We start from the raw sequence: 21,047 nt of genomic DNA on the forward strand, positions 1-21,047 counted from the left end.
TTCGCATAGTTTTATATTTTCTATTAACACATTGAATAATAAGACATTAAATTAGTTTCTAGATTCATACTTCTAAAATGAGAAAAAAATATTTGATTATTGAAATTGACTATTAAATTATTTCAGTTATTAAGTATTCTAGGCATCAATTTGAACTCTGAATTGGGTAATTGTCAGTTAGCTTTTTAGAATGCACCATTTAATGAATTTAAGGGCCAAATTAACCGATGATCATCAAATTTAATATTAAGTGGATAATATTTGTCAAATTTATAGTCTAGATTAATTGACTTTATTTTCTATTTCAGCTTAAAAATTCAAAACCTAAATCTAATATTTTTATATCCTCTATATTACTCAATGCATTTTTGTAAATGAAATTTTAGACATCGTTATGAAAAAAATATAAAACTTCTAGTTAGTTTTTTGTCACCTTCTATTCTTTTTCACTATTATTTCAATATAAAAAGTTGAGTATGTAAATGCAAAGTTAGTTATACAAATAGTTTTTTTCTTTTATAATTTTTTGCAAAAGTATTTTTTAAATAATTCAAACATAAGTTGTCTCAAACTTTTCAATTTATTCACTTAAACATTTTTTTTCTATATGATTTATTTATAATAATTATGAAAAAAATGTACAAAAATACATGTTAAAACAGTATTTTTAATGACTGATTCAAACCCGCCATTAAGTCAGATAGGATAGTTTGTATTTTAAGTCTTATTATTAATATTATTAGAGTTAATTTTATACCGTCGTAGAAATTATGTGGACTCACATGCACTTACAAATAGAAATTATGTGAACTTGTATGCATTCAAGTTATGTCAACAAATATGTAGTATCCGGGAATTATGTTTTACGAATCCTGCTCAGTTCTTTGAAAACTAAGTACAACAGCACAAACATAAATGGTGAATTATTTGAGTGTGGAACCAGTCCCAATACCATCAATAAAGATGAAATGAAAAATAGTGTCCTTGTTTGAAGAGTAAAAGTATAAACGGAATACTGACTCAACTTGATATCGAAAATTAACTAGTTCATACTTGACTTCTTTCACTACATGTCTCATTTTGGGGGATGTTCTTTACACAGATAAATCATGTAGTTGCAGTACAATAAAGTGTATCAGTATCTCACCAATTTGATTATGATTCATGAATAAATAAAAAATAAAGTTGCTATTGGTCTGTAAGACTTTCCTTGAACAAAAGAAAAACAGCAACAAGCACAGGAGTTAAGATGATGATGAGAGCCAGCAGAAGGTTGGGAGTAGTTATCTCAGGGAAAAGAGCGCTCCCATACTTGATCGCACCACCACCCGCAAAAGAACCCGCCACCACTTTTCCCACGTACACTAAATCCTCCTATTTCACATCAAGCAACAAAACAAAAGATCGTTAATTTAGTTTCTTGTGATAATCACCAAAAACAAAAAGTTTTTTTTTTTTTTTTAATTTTACTTGAGAAGAAGAGGTGGAGTTCTGATCCTCCGTTTTGGGGTCCAAAGCGCGAGCGACAACGCAAGAAGAGAACCTAGTGAAGCCAATTTGCGTTGGGATTTGGAGGAACAAGGGCGTGTTTGGCTTTCTAACACCGTGGCTGTTACACAAAAGCCTCCAACTCCAACCTATCTCTGAAACTGCCATATCTGCTATCTTTTCCCTCACCACACAAACAGCTACTACTAACAATAACACGACACAGACATTTCTTTCTGCACCCTATGTTTTGCACCCCATAGTTTGTGAAATGACTTAGATAATCCTTATATAAATTTGTACTTTCATGTTAATTTTCAAACTTACAATTTCAGATATAAGCCTAAAACCCTAAATTTGCATTTGTAAATTTTAGGGTTAAATATGTTTTTAGTCTTTCAAGTTTCAGTAAAATTTGAAATTAGTCACTCTTCGAAATTTTTGATCAATTTAGTCGTTTATTTTTATAAATGTATCAATTTAGTCATTATCAATTTTTTTTAAATTTATTTAACCTTTAAATGCGTTTTACAATAATATTTGAATTAACATTAAAGAAAAAATGTGTCAAATTGAGTAAATAATTTCAATACTATCATGAAATGGGCTTGAAACATTATATAAACTTAACAAAATTTGACTAAAAAAATTAAATTCAGACATTTTGTAAAAATAAAGAACTAGACTAAATTGGTTAAAAGTTTCAAAAAGAAACTAATTCTAAATTTTATTAAAACTTGAGGGACAAAAACATATTTAACCCTCAATTTTATTTCAAAATTGTATTAGGGATTATACAACAAAAATATAGATTTGTATCATTGTATAATTTAAAATATGTTTTGAATTATCTTTTGTAATACGAATTGTATAATATAAAATGTGAATTTGCTTCTGTAATCAAAATATTTACGGATCAAACAATTCGTAGTATCGTTTTCTATTAATTTTTGCAGAGAGGTATAATTGAAATGTTAAAACCTATGGCGTGTAGAAAGAAAATACGGAGGTGCAGGAAGGAAGAAATTTCCCAATAGTGGAGAGAGAAACAAGAAATAGGCTACAAAACGAAGGCCCAATTAGTTGGTATAGTTTGTTTTCTTCCTATAATGCCCCGCTCGTTTTACCGGCGGTGGAAGAGAAAGTGTGCGAGAGAGACACAGAGCAATATCTGAATCTGAAATCGTAACCTTGGTGTTCCTGTTGCGTTGAAACCCTAATCTGGAAATTGAAGTGTTGAAGGGAAGAACAAGATGGTTCTGGCGGAGTTAGGGGGGAGCATTTCGCGTGCTCTCCAGCAGATGAGCAATGCGACGGTGATCGACGAGAAGGTGCTCAACGATTGCCTCAACGACATCACTCGCGCTCTTCTCCAATCCGATGTTCAATTCAAGCTTGTGCGCGACATGCAGACTAACATCAAGAACATTGTCAACCTCGACGATCTGGCTGCGGGGCACAACAAACGCAGGATCATTCAACAAGTATTTTTTTTTTCATCGGTTCTTTTAGTCGTATTGGTTGATTAATTGATTAAGTAATTGGTGATGTGTTTCTTATTACTGCTTCTGCTAGTAACACTTGCTGGATTGTGTTTCTATTGGTAGGCTGTGTTTAACGAACTCTGCAAGATACTGGACCCTGGGAAGCCCTCTTTCACTCCCAAAAAGGGAAAAACAAGTGTCGTCATGTTTGTTGGTTTGCAAGGTCTGTTGCCAAATTTGAACTCTGTCAGGCTTTTCAGCTTCAATTATTTGTTTTGTTCTAAACAAAGGAACAAGAATAAGAGTTTTTTAATTTCAAATGAATTCAGGTTCTGGGAAAACCACAACCTGTACAAAATACGCATATTATCATCAGAAGAAAGGCTGGAAGCCAGCTCTAGTATGTGCGGATACTTTCAGAGCTGGTGCATTTGATCAATTGAAGCAAAATGCAACCAAAGCTAAGATCCCTTTCTATGGAAGGTACTTGTTATTGGTTAGTATTTATGTAGCTCTGATATGGTACTGTTTGTCTGTTGATGAAGAATTTGATGGGGAGGATAGTCAAAATAACTTGTAGATTAACTGTTTTGTGGTTAGTTATGCAACACTCTCCCTGATAAAAAAAGAAAAAAGAAAAAGTCATGGTTATATAGATGTTAATGAGTGCAACTAAACTTTTATCTGTGTATGGCCTGTGTCTTAGCTTTATTGAAATCTTTATGTAAGTTCTGAAACTACGGGGAATAATCTTCCAAGGGACCTGACTGGTTCTCTCTGGCAATGCAATTTAAAGGCTTAGTTGTAGAAGATGTTCTTTTGGAAGAATTTTCCTTTATGCTAAATAATGGGTCCCAAGATCAGTGTTTACTTATGTTCTTTTAGTAAATGTTAATTGAGGACAGGGTTAGATCAATGATTATTGTTGAACAAAATTACCTTTAACAATTTTGAGTTTGAGGCATGTAATTGCTGACCTGATAAAATAAGAGGGGGGAAAATGGACAAAAAGAAATGAAGGACAAATTAAATTGCTGCCTCCTTAAAAATACGTGGATAATTATGTCATAACTTACCACCGTAGAGCAAACTTACCATCCCCTAGAGGATATTTGTGTAGTGTTGTCTTATGAGTTTACACTTTCCTGTATCTGTGTAGTGTTGTCTTATGAATTCACACTTTCCTGCTTTTAATCTTTATTTTTTGAAAGGGGTCATCCGTATTGAACCACTGTTTATTCATTTCAAGTCATTGAAGGTTATTGAGGATATGTTGTGCTTAATATTATCTGTTTACGGAACCTTCTATATTAGTTGCATTCGCGTTGTCTTTGATATCAATGTGTTAGTAATTATTTCAATGTTGTGCCTCCATTCTCTGCAGCTATATGGAATCTGATCCTGTAAAAATTGCAGTGGAAGGTGTGGAGAGATTCAAGGAAGAAAACTGTGATCTTATAATCGTTGATACCAGTGGGAGGCACAAGCAAGAAGCTGCTCTTTTTGAAGAAATGCGGCAAGTTTCAGAAGCAACGGTATTCTCTTTTTTCTGTGTTTGATATTTCAAAAATCCATTAAATGCTAATATATTTTCTATGTTGTTCAGAAACCAGATCTTGTTATATTTGTTATGGATAGCAGTATTGGTCAGGCTGCTTTTGATCAAGCCCAGGCGTTTAAACAGAGTGTTGCAGTTGGAGCTGTAATAGTTACCAAAATGGATGGCCATGCAAAAGGTGGTGGTGCTCTTAGTGCGTAAGTGTTATGAGGATAATTGTATAATATTTACTAGCAACTTTTGCCATTATGTACAAGTTAATTTAATAGCTAGTAATCTTATATGCAAATGAACTCTGTATAAATGAACAAATTTAAGCGTTATGAACACTTTATCTAAGTTAAAGCTTTACAAATACTTGCACTTACTAGCATTCGTAAGTGTAGGTGTATTGCATTGCATATTTTTCAGTTCAAATTTCAACTACCCAAGTGATATAAAATATACACAACAGAAATTAAAATATATATCATGTAAACGATTTGGAAAATTAATATTATAAATGGTTGTGTTTGTAGTGATAATGCGAATATGTATTGTCTGGTGTGGATACCTTACTCTTGTTGGTTTGGTTTTATTGTGCAGTGTTGCAGCAACAAAGAGTCCTGTCATATTCATTGGAACTGGAGAACATATGGATGAGTTTGAAGTTTTTGATGTTAAGCCATTTGTCAGTCGTTTATTAGGTGTGTATTTCTTTTTTTCCTTTTCTTCTCAGCTAATACATTATTATTCATCAAGAACATGCTGTGGGTTTCTGTAAATATTTAATCTCTAGTCTTGTCAAATTGTTTTTGAAATAGGAATGGGTGACTGGTCTGGGTTCATGGACAAAATTCAAGAAGTTGTGCCTATGGATCAACAACCCGAACTACTTCAAAAGCTGTCAGAAGGAAACTTCACCTTGAGAATTATGTATGAGCAGTTTCAGAACATACTTAAAATGGGTCCTATCAGCCAGGTATTACTCATTAATAATACATTTGATGAAAGAGACACTAACAAGTGTTCGTTTGATCGTTCCTGTATAATCAACTAATAATGGTTGCTATTTCATTTTATTTACATCTTGGTTGATTTAGGTGTTTTCTATGCTTCCCGGATTTAGTGCCGAATTAATGCCAAAAGGCCGTGAGAAAGAAAGCCAGGCAAAAATCAAGCGTTACATGACAATGATGGATTCAATGACAAACGAAGGCAAGCATTATGTTTTTATTGTCGTGATCAACTTTATGCATGCATGAATTAGGTTCTCATCGAAATTACATACCCTCCGTGCTAACCATTAATTGCTGATTCGTTTCAGAGTTGGATAGTTCAAACCCAAAACTCATGAATGAATCACGTATTATGCGGATAGCCCGAGGTGCAGGTCGCCAAATTAGGGAAGTGATGGAGATGATGGAAGAGTACAAACGTCTTGCAAAAATATGGAGCAAAATGAAAGGGCTTAAAATACCGAAGAAAGGTGAAATGAGTGCCCTATCCCGAAATATGAATGCCCAGCACATGAGCAAAGTCCTCCCTCCGCAAATGCTGAAACAAATTGGTGGCATGGGTGGATTACAAAACTTGATGAAGCAGATGGGATCTGCCAAAGACATGATGGGAATGGGAGGATTGTTTGGTGGTGGCGGTGATTAGTTGAGTTGACATTTTAGTCAGACATTTTAGTTCTTTTCAACTAGACTTAGTTGATCATCTTATGCAGTTCAATCAGCGATGTCTCATCTGCAACATTTGCAACTGTTATTGTAAAATTATATTTTTCCCTGTGTGTATATTATTTATTTAGTTTACAGAGCAATCATAGAAATTTTGCTAAATATTTTCGTAATCTATCAACATTAGAAAAGGAAGATATGTTGCTTTCTTTATATTGATCAAATTTTTATTTATAGATTATAATTGATTGATGGATGCGCTACCAATAGCCTCATTGACTACAAGTAGTACAGTATACAAGCTTGACACTTATTTTTTTGTTCACTAGATGTGATGAAAAGATACAGGTGAAAAAAATTATAAGCCACAACTAACGTGTAACTCAGTAATAGACACGGTGTAGGATTGGACATACTATTTTTCTAAGAACTTGATTAAGACAGTTTTTTGTAAATGGATTTCTTCCCTTTCCTCTTCAGAATTGACATTTGTATTTAGAGCACTTCGAATAACCGAATTGACTTGTTTCCTTAAACTGGCATTGTCTACAAACATATGTGCCAGCATCTTCCTCAATTCATCATAAGTTTTCACAATACTGTCGGTAGTTGTATCACGGGTCTCTTCCACAGCAACAACAGCATCATCTACATCTTGTGCTAAGAGCTGTGCCTGCTCTCCATATTTGCAAACATCATGTACCAAAAAGTGAGTATAGAGGGGGCAGAAGGCTATGTAGGGCAGGGAAAAATGAAGTAAACAAAGAATAAACCTAAAGATAATTGCTACGTAACCACAGCTTATATTACTATGGATGCTAACGACTCTCATGAAAACAGATGCCAATGGAGTGCAATGTCGAATGATGTTGCTACCATATAAGTTAGAGAAGGGGGAGGTAGAATAATTTTCAAGAGTGTGACAGATATATAGATTTTAAATGCAATTACCTAAAAAGACGATCACTTACAGAAGCATAATGCATAAACACATAGCATAAAAACCAGAACAGGAGTAAATAGCCTGCCCCGTATCAAAGGAAAAAATTGTTGCCCAAGGTGCTTATCATACCTCTGCAAGCAAGAGACCAATCCGATTATCTGATGTAGCCAATAAATCTAGAGCATCAGATGGCGAAGTGTCTATATTTAGCTTATCTTCCTCCTCAACAAGGAAATTTACACTGCACTCGCGAAGCCTCTTCTGCAGGATTGCACACTCATGCAGCAACTTTGTATTAGCATTATGTGAATTTTCCATTCTTTGCTTTTCTTTCTGGAGAATTCTCTGAATAAGAGTAAAAGCAATACCATGAAAACAATTGGATCCCAACATTTTAAAAATGCTTTTTCATTAAATTCAGAAAGGACTATACCTCCAAATCTAACTTGTCCTTGATCAATTCACCGAGCTGCTGCTTCAGATCTAACTCACCACTTCTAAGGGATTTTACCTCCTTGATTAGAACCTTCATATCTGTCTTTGATTCATCATGATGTTTCTGCAAGTTTTTAAGTTGTTCTCTAACTACATCTAGTTCTTGCTGCAACATTTGCTTCTCCTGAATGGCAGATGCTTTTGTAGATTCTGCTAGCAGCCTTTCATCCTAAAACAATAAACTTTTCACTAAAAGCTCACCACAAAATGCAATGACGAGAGATGCTGACTAAAGTAAACTATCACAATATACCTCTTCTAACTTCAATTTCAATTCTGTTTCCATGCATTTCCTCCGAAGTTCCTCTATATCCCACTGCATTTGTGTAAACCTTTCCTTTTCAGCTAAAACAGCCTGCTGCATGTTTTCTTGGCAGTTCAGTCTAGTTGTTTCAAGTTCAACTTCCAAATCTTTGACCTACAAGTCAAATGATTGTCATTTTTCCATCACTGAGAGTGAACTTGTTCCAAAATAATTACCAGTCACATTTATTAAAAAAAATACAATAAACAGAAATTTATCAGAACACTCTCAGCTGGGGAAAGATATAAGCTAATTAATTTTATTAAACACAAATACACGTTCCTTTAACACAATTAGCCCACAAAAATACTTTCAAAAAAAATAATTTAATGCTTAATTTTCGGAACTACAAAAATTCATTTATCCAATGCAGAGAAAATATAATATGATGCATTTAATTTTAATTCTAACATTATTCCCAATTTCATTATCCAATGTTAGATCTAGGGAGAAAAATGATTGAGAACTTTTAAGAAACTTGACAACATTATTAATTGATTTATTTTTAAATTCAACAGATACTTCTATATTTTTTTATAGAAAGGTAAATTTGACAGACACTGAACCAAAGATAATGGAAATCATGAACTTCTGATTGAAAAACAGCTAACATACATTTTGAACTTCCTAAAATCCTGTGGACGATACTTAGGATAGCTCATTCTGCATACTCCAAAACCATAGGCACATCAGTAAATCTATGCATCGCATTGATTGAAGCATTTAATTAAAGAGAAGGGAACTAACATTATTCTGCGAAAGAAAAACACCATACAAGTGGAAAAAGATTTGTCCTGAACACGTTCGATGAAATAATAAAAGCATGTCACAAACAAAAATCTCCATTTCAAAATTCAGTAACAAAAGAAAATTCTCAAGCATATGCTGCATACCTTTGTCACAAGATATTGTCTTGCAGCCATTTCTTGATTCAATCTTGCTATAAGATCTTCGACATCTGCTTTTGCAGTGACCAGTCTCTGTTTCTGGGTATTAAGAATTTTGTTTAACTTGTGCCGGTCATCCATCGGAAAAGTCAACAATAAGTCCAAGTTTCTGGACGCTTCATCATGGCTCTCGATGAGGCCGTGTGCAACATCCTGAACAAAAGTGGTTGAAGTTGTTTCAGTATTCTTTAAAGAATTTAAGTCATTTCCAATGCTTTCCAAAGAGAGTTTCTTAATATGAACATTCAAGTTGCGTGTAAACTCAGTTCCATCCAGGTTGAGAGCCATAGCATCTTTGTCTCTACTATTATCCTTATTAACAAAGTCTTTGCCAGATGTGGCATGATCAACAGCTGTTTCACTTTGATTAATTAACCCATGCTCTGATGTTGAATTATCCATGATTTGATCAGAATGCTTATCCCTTCCATGCTGTGGTGCTCCCAGCTCAGAAAGTTTATCATTGTCAGAAACAGATGCAGCATATGAACCAGGAGAGTTATTATCCTGAAACACTTGTGCAGGTGTAGTTCTATTAGCAGAGGTTTCATCCAGATGCTCGTTAACTTCATGGAAGGCTGCAATATATCAGCAGCAAAAGGGTGTGAAATGGTTGTGGAACATCATGATGGACCGTTTATTATAATCTTTCAAGAAATTAACAGATGCTTACAAATCTGAACATAAAATAACAAAACGTTACTATGTTTAGGTTTATGAAAAAAATAAATAAATAAAACAAAACACACATGATCTAGCAGCAGCTTCTAGCTCAAGGAATATTGCCACCGGGGCACTTCTTGATACATTAATGTCGGATAGCAACTTCTCGATCCAATTTGCTAGTGAGCTCCGTCGCTGGAATTCAGAAATTTATGAGTATAAAACTACATACAATTACAATGATAATAAACTAAGCTATGTACCTACCTCTTCCAAAAGAGCGTGGCTTTTAATTCTGAGCATCTTTTTGGGTGGAAGTGGAGGCAGATTTTTCATAGCAAATTCTTTTTTCAGCTGCAAAAAAAAAAAATTCAAATATTCAAATTCTTCTAGAAACAGCAGAAAAAGAGAGTGAAGCGTTGAAAACACACGTACTTCAGAATATAGGCCAGCGAAGTCGCTAAATCTGCGTAATATTAATCGAGTGGTGGTGGTTGCTTCAGGGGATTGTATACCAACTTGAACCCTAAAAAACTGCATACAAAAAAAACCAAAGAAAGTTAATAAAAATTATAAAATAAAATAAAAAAAGTTAGAGAGAAAGTGCTCATAGGAACAATATAGATACTAACAACGACGGGATCAGAAGGTGGCGGTTGGGGAACGGTAACCCACGAAGGAAGCGTGACGCAGAAACTCCAACCGGTGGGAGGATGACGCGGCCAAACGGTGTTCCGACCCGCCCATTCCCGCGGCGGAGGGCTCCAATCCATACCCAAGGGGAGTGGGGAGGTTCCGTCGTGGTGACAGGCCACAACGGCATTGTTGAGACTGCGCGGAACGTCGTCGTTTCGAAAGAGATCATCGTCGTAGGAGTAGGGATTGTGATCGTAACTGAAATTTGGGTCAAAAATAGGTACGTCGGGACCCAACCAATGCATCCTTTGCTTTGTTGTTCTTGCTGCAACTTCCAACTCGATACTTTCAACCTCGCTTCACCTAACCATGGGAGCTTCAAAGTTTTATTACAAATATATATTTGGAAAAATGTTGTTTTACAACTTTTGACAATTTGTATAAAAATAAAATAATATTAACAAAAACTAACTAATTTACTACTAAATTTATTACCTAATTTCTTAAGAGATTATATACTTACTTGTATATTTATTTAATACCTATTTTTAAGTTGAAGCTAGTCATAATTCTTTGGATGTGATATCATGATATTTTACCTAAGAATTATGTAACAGGAAAAAAAAATGAAGTATGATTTTAGTTCCTGAACTTTGGTCAAAAATTGAAATTGGTTTCTGGTCGAAATTTTGATAAATTTTGGTCCCTAAACTTTAAAAATGGATGAATATAATCCATTTAACCCAATTATGTTAAATTTTTTCAACATAAAGAATGTATTTCATGTTAATATTGAAGTTGTTTACGTCGTTTGACACATTATCGGCTTAATATTTTCTGAAAAATGCGTTCGAAACCTAAAAAAAAGTTATTTTTAAAGTTTGGGGACCAAAATTATCAAAGTTTCGGCCAGGGACGAATTCAAATTTTGGATCAAAGTTCAGGAACTAAAAACATACTTAATCCAAAAAAAAAAAACTTAAAAGAATTATGTGTTGGAAAGGTGATATGAAATTTGAAAATTACTCTTTATTTCATAAAGGATAATGATACTTTAATCTACTTTTTTAATACATTTAAAATCCATCAATCTCATCACTCTTAGATCATCACATCACATTACTAAAAAAATAAAATAAATGATTTAAGAATGATAAGTTAAAAATAATTAAAATATCATTATTTTTTCAAAAAAAGGATAAAAATACTTTAACTTACTTTCCAAACTACTAATCTTTTGATTTTCAATGCAAATAGGTGAATTTCAATCTTAATTTCAACCATGAAGGATTTTAATAAACATTAACGAATATATAAGTGTGAAACAATAAAATTTACGAATGATTATATTCGACAGTAACATAACCAAACACGAGAAAGAAAATAAATAAAAAGTCAAATTAGAAATTATTATATTCCTTAGCAACATAACCAAATGCAAACATGCATGGAAAGCAAAAAGAGTCGCAGATAAAATATACACAAGAGTCATATTTTAAAAGTTATCAAATTCTTAATTAAATATACGATAAGAGTGTCTTAATGAAATAAAATAAGAGTATTTTGTTTCCAGTGACATATTTTGAGAATAAAAAGTCAAAAGGAGTTGGAAAAACGTTTAATATTTAGATTGAGAATTAAAATGTCATATACAAAAAGAAAATTGGTGAAAAGTTGAACAAATGAACGAAAGATAAAACAAAAAGACTGACTTTTTTTTTCTACTTCCCCATTTGAATTTCTCAATTCAAAAAAAGTAGAAGAAAATAGCGAAAATAAGATAAATTCAAACATGTATTTTGTTGATAAATTGAAAGAGTGTAACATAATTAATTATAAACATATAAAATATTATTGCAGTTCTCCAACACAGATAATCATAATAATATACTATAAACAGACCAAACTATATATAAATAAATAAATTATATATATATATATATATATATATATATATATATATATATGATCATTAAGATTTAATATCATATATTCAGGAAGTTTGTTTTTGTTTGATGTGTCATTAGAGATTTTGACCCATATTCCAGTTGTAGTTTTTAAATTTGTTTTCAAATACATGAAGGACGACAATAATACAAAAGGAAAAAGGAACAATGTTGTCGCATGTAAAAATTACATAGAGTCAATTGAGTTAGAATAAAAATATATAAATAAAATTTCATGAATAATTTCATTTGACTCACTTTTCAAATAACGTTATAGATAATTTTATGGAAGAGATCGTATTGACTCAATTATTTGACAAATTATTGGAACTGAATTGTATAAGAAAAAAATAAATACTAAAATGAAACAGATATATAAATATGGACTAAATTCCTAATTCAATTTGAACTTAATTAAGTTATAATTTTGTGATAAATATAGGAACTAATTGGCTCTTAACTAAAATTTTGTGATCAATTGAATCCTAACAAACTAAAAACTTTAAGATTTGCACATGACATATTTAAAATGTGGTTTTATAACGGTTGATGTATTGTTATTTTTAAAACATGTCACATGACATTAATCACTATAATATAATATAATATAATATTTGTTTTCTCACACTATCCAGAATTATCATATCATATACAATACATATTATATATTTTAATGTAACATTATTTATGTTTTTAAAAAATATTTATTGTTATAAGAATTTATTGTTATTTCTCACACAACCTATCAAATTTATTGTTATAAGAATATTATATATATATATATATATATATATATATATATATATATATATTTATTGTGTGTGAGAAAAATCTTAAATTTCAATTTCAAAATTTTTTAAAGATCAATTAAATCTCACAACCAATCAAAATTATGATAACTGATTATCGAAATAACTTTAAAGAATCTTGTTATTATTTTTTTTTTCAACCAAGTGGAAGTGAATTGGTTTATACCAAATGTTATAATAAAAAAAAATAATTTGTTTATTTTTGTATATTTATCTTATGTTTTTTTGTTGAAATTTAAGTTCAATTTCCCAGCTACATGTTTCCAATGTTTATGTTATTCTGCATTTTTATTAATTCATGCATTGTATCAATCTTTACATTTAAGTTGAATTTAAAAAATAAAGATTAAAGTTATTTATCTTTGTAAATAAAGATTAAAACCAGTGGAAAATATAAAAAATAAAAAGTCAACAACTAATTATTTTCACAAAATTAAAAACACATGTTACATGATCATTTAATAAAGAAATAACAGTCTATAATTCTAACTGCTTGATTCCCAATCACGTTAAAACACGAGTGGCACAAATATTTACATTTAAGCTGAATTTAAAAAATACAGATTAAAATTATTCACCTCTGTAAATAAAGATTACAACTATCGAAAAATATAAAAATACTCACAGCTAATTATTTTCATAAAGTTTAAAACAAATGTTAAATGATCATTCAGTAAAACATATAACCCTTTATAATTCTAACAACCTGATTACCAAATATATTAAAACATAAGATATTACACGTCTACTTACCATCACTATTTTTTCTTTGGGTTTAAATAACATATAGTAAATTTTAAATTATATGAATAAGTTATTTTGTAAACAGTATAGGTATGTACTTTTTCTTTTCAAATTTTAAATATTTAATTAAATTTAATTAAACATGTGCAATTACTCTATGTTCATTTGAATGGATCCAAAACTAATTTTATGTTCTTTTAACATGATTTGAAGGAAAAAGAAAACACGGATTAGTTTATGTTTTTTTAACATGATTTGAAGGAAGAAAAACACGGATTTGGAGGATGAATATCAAATTTCATCCTTTCAACTATGTATAGATTTGAAAAGATTTATATTGCTTTACTTTTATAACCTTTTTTTCTCGTTACGTATATTATATATATTATTATAATTAATTATACATTATTATTTTATTATATATAATAATATATTTATATTTATATATAATTATAATTATAATTATTAATATATAATAATAAAAATATGTATAATATAATAATTATATACAATAATAATTATTAATAATATATAATGATAATAATTATTAATAATATATATAAAATAATAATTAAAATATCATTAAAATTTAATATTTTTAACTTATTTAAAAGTCATTTAATTTTATTTGTATCATGAGGTTAATTAGGTAATTTTAAATTTTATCTATTATATATTAGTTTTTTTAATCTATCAATCACTCGAATCACTCACTAACTTTCATAAAATTTATTTCCAAATCCATTCATTTTATCCTCTAAATCCATTTAAAAAAAACACGCATATTCATTCACTTAAATCCACACAAATTCATTTTTACACTCTCTCTCAAACCCATCTTATCAAATAAACACACCCTTATATTCTTATAATTTTTTTAAATACCTTAAATTAGTATAAATATATTTTGTCATGGTACATATCGTATATAAAGGAATTTCCTTTTAAATGAAATCTTTTATAAGTCAAAATAATTATTTTTATCAATTTTATTCTCTATTTAGTCATTTTTTAAATTTAATTAGTTTTCTATTCGACATTTTTATAATTTAATCGTTATATTTATTTTTATACTTATAATATCTGCAATAACAATAAATTTATTATTTTTATTATCATAAAGAGCCATTTAAATTTAAATTAAATGAATAAGGTAGTTTGTAATCAAAACTTGATATAACAAACCATTTAAGTATAAATTATTTATATTTTATATTTAAAACAGTTCATTTAATTTTAGAGATAACATATTTTAAAATTAAAATAAATATGAATTAAAAAATATAATATACAAAATCAAGAGGGTTTAAAATAATGGAGAAAACTGTTATTTTGTCTAATTATTGAAAATAACGTGTGAAATTCAAGTTCCAGTAAAAAGTAAATAGTTAAAAGTATCTAATTAAGAGAGTTAAAATTTCATTTACTATATATTTTGAAATTAAACAAAGTATTAAATATTATTATTATAATATAAACAGGAGAATAAGTAGAAAATTTCAGCTGAAGAATGTATTTGTATTTTTACTGTAAAATATATAACATGAGTATTTTTTATGTAATCAAAATTTATAATAATAAATATTTTAAATACGTAAATTGAATTATGCTAAAAAATTGCAAATATATTAATTTAGATGTTTTTAGTTACTGATAATTTTTAAAAATATATCAAAATGTAATTTTTAAAAATAAAAATTCTGTTAAAACAGACACAAAAATGACGAATAAAATAAATCATGTAGAATATTTTCAGATTTAGCATTTTTTGCACGCGAAAAGATATTGAAATCTCCCACAAAATCTTTTATGGTTTGTTATTTACAAAGTAGAAAAAACACATGTAAATAAATTGAAACTTGTATAATATTATGCATTTGAAACCCTTAATTGGGTTATTGGCATTGCTTGAGACTCAGTAGGAAGTGGCGCTTCCATTCCATTGCATTGCACTCCATCGTTCTCGTTGCCAACGCTCAAGCCTTCTCTCACTGTTACCTTCGCAGCCGCAGAACGAAACGAAAGGTTCTTTCTCTATATATCTACGCCTTTCAATATATTTGTATGTGTCCCTTTTCCTCTTTTTTGTTGTTTTTCTTGTTCAAGACGATAAATGCACTACCTTTGACGTGACTGTGATTGAATTCGTTTTTGGGTGTCTTCCATTGTTTTCGTCCTTGACGGGTTTGTGTACGGGTTTTACTTTTGTTTTTTCTTGGTAGGATCTTCTCGTACCCAGTGACCATTCCATGTGTGTTAAAAAAATGCATGGCATTTGGTTGAGAGAGTTGTTTTCACCTATGGTTTTATATGGGTAATCAAAATTATTAGGTTTTGTTGGAGTCATTGCTGACCCTCCATTGACGTGCATCCTTCATCTTTCATCACACCTTCACTGCAATTTGTTGTGTACTCCACTTGTTTGTGATAAAGAGTATAAGAGTAACTGATGTGTAATATGCTGTGATAGAAAAAAAAAAAATAGACAGATGTTAATTTGGTGCTTTTACCAATCATTACTCTTCCTACAAAGCCTTTTGGAAGAGGACACGGGATACAGGAAGAGTTAACATTAATTATTCAAATATATAGTGTATGCAGTGATGTAAAGTAGCAGTAAGACGTTACCAAGACACAAACAGTGGAGTGGTTTTAAAAAGTGGCTGTAATAACAGGTTTTTCTGCGCCATAGCAGCACTACTATGATATAGGCTTCCAAAACCCAGTTTTTGTACCCTTAGAACAACATTGTTTTGGATTTACTTTTGGTAAAATTCTGACTTTTACCTCATTTCCTTATGCATTTGTTCCTTCAGAAACATAATGGCATTTGAAACCCTTCCTCCTTTACTGTTCTTTAGGAATTTACACATACTGTTCTTTAGGAATTTACATATTCATTAATTTTGTTGAACATATATGTTCTGTTCTTTCGTTTTCTCTTAGACTCAATTGTTTACATATGCTAATATGTATTTAATTTTTTAAGTTCTTTTCCTATTCAATTCACCATCGTCTCGTTTTTTTGACTTCATTACTGTGTGTTCTTATCGCTCCTAAGATTATGGTAATTGCGTGTGACTAGTGACTTATTAAATATCATGAATTTATTAAATTTTGGATTTTCGTTGACTATTTATTATTTATATACATAGTATGAATTATTTAGTTTGCATTATGCTTTTTAAATTTAAACTAGGGGTCATTCCAGTATGTGCCACTATTATTGTTTTTCCAGAGCTGTATGTATCAAATGTTTGGGATCATCATCAGAATCATACAATTTGATGCGAATTAGCAAGTTATCAATTCATATCATAACATGATTTAAAACGAGTGTGAATTTTACTATAAATTAATGAAACAGGAAGATTTTGTATCAATGTTATAAATCAAATGATTAAACGGTTCATTATGTTCTTGTACTTTTTACTTGTATTTAACCAACTCTCATCAAAGAATTAAGAAGTCATAGAAACATACATTGCTGAATGAAAAGGAATTGAAGGAGCCCAACTGATCGTATCGTATTTGATTATTTCACTACTTTATTTGTCACTTGGTCTCTCTGTGTATGCAATCTATTTGGATGTTTCATTGGTTTGCTTTGATTCTCTTCCCAAATAGAGGCTTCACTCACATATAACTAATAATTTTGTTGTTAGACTTGTGGTTAAGGTGTTTTTAACTATCTCTACTAGTATACAATTATTACATTCAACACTATATCTTCAAGTTGTTTTTTCATTGTGTCTGAATCTTACAATTTTAATACAAGTTATGATTCAGGATTAAAAAATTATCTTGGTGATTTCCTCTTTGAATCTCAATTTGACAACCGTGTTTGGCATTGATTGATAGCTGCTAGGAACCAAAAATGTAAATGAGAAACTATGCTGAAGATCACTGGCTTCTTTTGTTTTGTTACTCTCTGTTTGCCTCCCCCTTTTGATGTATATATCACTATTGCTATACGAGAATTATACCCTTGTCTGCTTTTCTTAACACAAAAGTGATGTAGTGCTGGTTCCAGTTCTACCACATTTTGATTACTCTCTTGTAATGCTTTACTTTTAATTTGTTTTTCAGATTCAACCTGCGGTTCTGTCATGGAGTTAAATATCCTTGAGTCAGAAACACATCAAAATAGGAGGAGAAAGAAATCTACTGTTTGGGAACACTTCACTGTGAAAACTGATGGACCTGGATGTGCCAGGGCTTACTGTAAAAGATGCCAAAAGTCATTTGCTTATCTCAAGGATTCAAAACAATCTGGCACCAGTCATCTCAAGAGACACATTGCTCTGGGAATCTGTCAGAAAAATAAAAAATCCCCGTGTTCCAAAACTGATGCAGATCCACCTAAGAAACGAGCAAGGGCAAAACCTTACATTGCTGCTATCTCATTTGATCAGGAGCGTTGCAACAGTAAGATGGCCAAAATGATTATTTTACATGACTATCCACTTCATATTGTAGAACACCAAGGTTTCATTGATTTTGTACGGACACTACAACCCCAGTTCAATCCACTGAGCCTTAATGCTCTTCAAGGGGATTGTGTTGCTATGTACCTCAGAGAGAAGCAAAACCTATTGAATCTTATTGATGGGATTCCTGGACGAGTCAACCTCACCTTAGACTTATGGACTTCAAACCAAACATCAGCCTATGTTTTTCTTCGAGGTCACTTCATTGATGGTGATTGGAATTTACATCATCCTATTCTTAATGTATTCATGGTACCATTTCCTGATTCTGACGGTTCCTTAAATCAAGCTATAGTGAAATGCCTGAGCAATTGGCATTTAAAGGGTCGGCTATTTACTCTTGCACTTGATAAATTCTTCTCCACTGAGACTTTGATGGGAAATCTGAGAAGTTTCCTCTCTGTTAATAACCCTGTGATTCTCAATGGTCAGTTTTTAAGCCAGAACTGTTATGCTCGTGTACTTAGTCGCCTTGCATCAGATGCTCTATCAGCTATGAGAGAAACAATCAATAAAGTTCGCGAGAGTGTGAAGTATGTGAAATCTTCTAAATCAAATGAAGCAATTTTTTTGAAGCTGAGGCACCAACTTCAAGTCCCTAGTACAATGGACCTTGTCATCGATGACCAAAATAAATGGGACACAATTTACCATATGCTTGTAGCTGCTTGCAAATTAAAGGAAGCTTTTGTTTCCTTTGACGCCTTTGATCCTGATTTCAGAATGACTTTAACAATGGATGACTGGAAGCATGTGGAAACTCTATGTAGATATTTGAATTACCTGTATGATGCAGCTAACATTTTAACTGTTCAACCGTACCCAACTGCAAATGTATTTTTTCTTGAAGTGTCAAAACTTCAAGTGGTGTTGACTTGTGCAGCCTTAAGCCAGGATCATTTCTGCAGGTGTTTGATTATGCCTTTGCAAAAGAAGTTTGATCAATATTGGAGAGAAAGCTGTTTCATCTTGGCTGCTGCTGTAGCCATGGATCCAAGATACAAAATGAAATTCGTGGAATCCACCTTCGCTAAGATATTTGGTGAGAATGCTGAGTACTGGACAAGAGTTGTTGGGGATGGTCTTAATGAACTGTTCCTCGAATATAATATCATACAAGTGCTTCCTTTTACAGCAACAAATGATAATGAAGGGAATGAGACTATGATAAAGACTGAGCCATTTGAAGAAGGGGCATTTGATGCATCTCTTTTTGCGGGTGATGATGGACTTTCTGACATCGAATTTTATATATCTGATCTAACATGTAACCAGCAATTTAAGTCTGAATTAGATGAGTATCTTGAAGAGCCTCTTGAGACAAGAGTACAAGAATTTGATGTTCTGAGCTGGTGGAGAATAAACGAATTGAAGTACCCAACATTGTCTAGACTAGCATCAGATATTTTGTGTGTGCCAGTATCCACCCTCTCAGGAGATGCTGTTTTTGATACAGAAATTAGAAAAATGGATAACTACCGGAGTTCATTAGATTCCTTGACTCTTGAGGCCCTTATTTGTACCAAGGACTGGTTCCAGTATAATTCATTACCACCCATCAGTGTTTCAAATGCACTTGTCAAAGTTGAGTGTTAGGTATAACTTTCCTCGTTTAGGGATAGATTCTCAACTAGCTTTTAGGTGTTGAATTTTTTGGTACTGTCATTCAGGGCAATTAGTTTTTCTGCTCAGTTGTCCGTTTTGTTACTTGTTTATAGTATATAGAGTTAGCTTTGTTCCAATTATTTGGCCAAGCAAAATATAAATTGTATTACAGGTTCAACCAAACCAGGAAAGTTTGCTTTTATTTTTCCTTTGAATATATATGAACCCCATGGCGCGAAGGAAGTTTCTCATCACACCAGGAAGTTTATCTTTATACTTTTCTTGATTGGAAAATTAACGATAGAATAATGAATCTGTGTAAATAACATTGTGTTATATGGTCTAATAGATAATTTCTATCTATTTGTATATAAATTTAAACATTGTATAGTTACATAAGAAAGGAAAAAAGAACGAAAATTTGAATCCATTTAAACATTACCATTATTTATATCTGATTAACGGGCAAGTAATCGGTGAATAACCATGTATTACTGTATGAGAGGAAATATTTGGCTACTAAGTGGTCAGTTATTAAATATTACTAGGCTAAATTATAATGTATTGTAATTTTTTTTATTCTGTTATAGAAAATTCTTAAATTATTTAAATAATCAATTTTGGGTACATTATCTCCTTTATTTTAATAGAATATTTAAATCCAAGATCTATTGATTTCGTTTAAGAGATAAAAAATGATTTTAGTTAAATGTAAAATATAAAAAAATAAAACGTAACTGAAATTAAAGATTGGTCAAAATTGAAGATATTCTCAAAATATGAAGGCTAAAACTACAAGAAAAAAGTGAGTAAAATCATGAATAAAAAAGATCTTGCTTTAAAATTTGGAGTTTTAAAATATTCGAATATTGGACAGCGTCATAACACTTGAGAACTGATTATACTGCCTTTATAATGAAGTTTTTATTTTAAAATACGTAAAAAAAAATTAAGAGTATAATAATGGGTTATTACTAATTGAACTGATTATTAATAATCGGATCTAGATTTCAAGTTATTTCGAGACTTCATATTTGTGATAAAAAATGCTTAAGAACGTTTTCAACTTATAAATTAAATAGAAGTTCTAAAAGTTGTGAACTAGATTCACAATCAATCGAAATTTAATATAAAATTATCTAATGAGCTAAATTATGGTTGCGAATAAACTTATATTAAACTAGGTCTTTTTAAAATTTTAATCCATAAACAGTTCCTTACAGTATGTTACAAACTGAAGAAGTGGAAATTGCATGAATGAACAGAGTTTT

At 31.0% G+C, this 21,047-nt stretch overlaps 3 protein-coding genes and 1 pseudogene across 4 annotated transcripts; 2 read left to right on the plus strand and 2 right to left on the minus strand.

Moving 5' to 3' along the window:
- Positions 1 to 1,029: 1,029 nt before the first annotated feature.
- On the minus strand, positions 1,030 to 1,743 carry LOC114185179 (homoserine O-acetyltransferase). Its single transcript, XM_028072746.2, has 2 exons — positions 1,471 to 1,743; positions 1,030 to 1,374 (listed from the first exon to the last, which is right to left on the minus strand). Exons 1-2 carry the CDS (start codon positions 1,654 to 1,656, stop codon positions 1,189 to 1,191), a joined length of 372 nt encoding a protein of 123 aa, XP_027928547.1. The 5' UTR covers positions 1,657 to 1,743; the 3' UTR covers positions 1,030 to 1,188.
- Positions 1,744 to 2,597: 854 nt separating this feature from the next.
- On the plus strand, positions 2,598 to 6,457 carry LOC114185177 (signal recognition particle subunit SRP54 2-like). The gene is made up of 9 exons (XM_028072744.2): positions 2,598 to 2,972; positions 3,096 to 3,195; positions 3,302 to 3,455; positions 4,357 to 4,507; positions 4,579 to 4,727; positions 5,116 to 5,216; positions 5,334 to 5,491; positions 5,613 to 5,727; positions 5,837 to 6,457. The coding sequence occupies exons 1-9, from the start codon at positions 2,742 to 2,744 to the stop codon at positions 6,172 to 6,174; spliced, it is 1,497 nt and encodes a 498-aa protein (XP_027928545.1). The 5' UTR covers positions 2,598 to 2,741; the 3' UTR covers positions 6,175 to 6,457.
- Positions 6,400 to 10,567, minus strand: LOC114185175 (Phox (PX) domain-containing protein). The gene is made up of 9 exons (XM_028072743.2): positions 10,179 to 10,567; positions 9,982 to 10,080; positions 9,814 to 9,900; positions 9,633 to 9,741; positions 8,830 to 9,461; positions 7,886 to 8,050; positions 7,571 to 7,801; positions 7,267 to 7,482; positions 6,400 to 6,867 (listed from the first exon to the last, which is right to left on the minus strand). The coding sequence occupies exons 1-9, from the start codon at positions 10,485 to 10,487 to the stop codon at positions 6,610 to 6,612; spliced, it is 2,106 nt and encodes a 701-aa protein (XP_027928544.1). The 5' UTR covers positions 10,488 to 10,567; the 3' UTR covers positions 6,400 to 6,609.
- Positions 10,568 to 15,569: 5,002 nt separating this feature from the next.
- LOC114183913 (zinc finger BED domain-containing protein DAYSLEEPER pseudogene) lies at positions 15,570 to 20,030 on the plus strand (annotated as a pseudogene). Its single transcript, XR_014995013.1, has 2 exons — positions 15,570 to 15,706; positions 17,771 to 20,030. The product of XR_014995013.1 is annotated as a zinc finger BED domain-containing protein DAYSLEEPER pseudogene (transcript).
- The last annotated feature ends 1,017 nt before the right edge of the window (positions 20,031 to 21,047 follow it).

Source organism: Vigna unguiculata, chromosome 5 (genome assembly GCF_037176805.1).
Source record: "Vigna unguiculata cultivar grain cowpea cultivar isolate G323 ecotype 2 chromosome 5, ASM3717680v1, whole genome shotgun sequence".
Classification (NCBI taxonomy): domain Eukaryota; kingdom Viridiplantae; phylum Streptophyta; class Magnoliopsida; order Fabales; family Fabaceae; genus Vigna; species Vigna unguiculata.

What these genes read in the sequence shown, in the direction of transcription:
- LOC114185175 (XM_028072743.2), bottom strand. Translation starts at nt 10,487, where the DNA reads ATGCATTGGTTGGGTCCCGACGTACCTATTTTTGACCCAAATTTCAGT. An exon ending in CACCTTCTGATCCCGTCGTT is followed by an intron (nt 10,081 to 10,178) that starts GTTAGTATCTAT and finishes TTTTGTATGCAG; the next exon opens with TTTTTTAGGGTTCAAGTTGG. An exon ending in TCGCTGGCCTATATTCTGAA is followed by an intron (nt 9,901 to 9,981) that starts GTACGTGTGTTT and finishes TTTTTTTTGCAG; the next exon opens with CTGAAAAAAGAATTTGCTAT.
- LOC114185177 (XM_028072744.2), top strand. Translation starts at nt 2,742, where the DNA reads ATGGTTCTGGCGGAGTTAGGGGGGAGCATTTCGCGTGCTCTCCAGCAG. An exon ending in GGCAAGTTTCAGAAGCAACG is followed by an intron (nt 4,508 to 4,578) that starts GTATTCTCTTTT and finishes TATGTTGTTCAG; the next exon opens with AAACCAGATCTTGTTATATT. An exon ending in GGATTCAATGACAAACGAAG is followed by an intron (nt 5,728 to 5,836) that starts GCAAGCATTATG and finishes GATTCGTTTCAG; the next exon opens with AGTTGGATAGTTCAAACCCA.
- LOC114185179 (XM_028072746.2), bottom strand. Translation starts at nt 1,656, where the DNA reads ATGGCAGTTTCAGAGATAGGTTGGAGTTGGAGGCTTTTGTGTAACAGC. An exon ending in ACTCCACCTCTTCTTCTCAA is followed by an intron (nt 1,375 to 1,470) that starts GTAAAATTAAAA and finishes GATGTGAAATAG; the next exon opens with GAGGATTTAGTGTACGTGGG.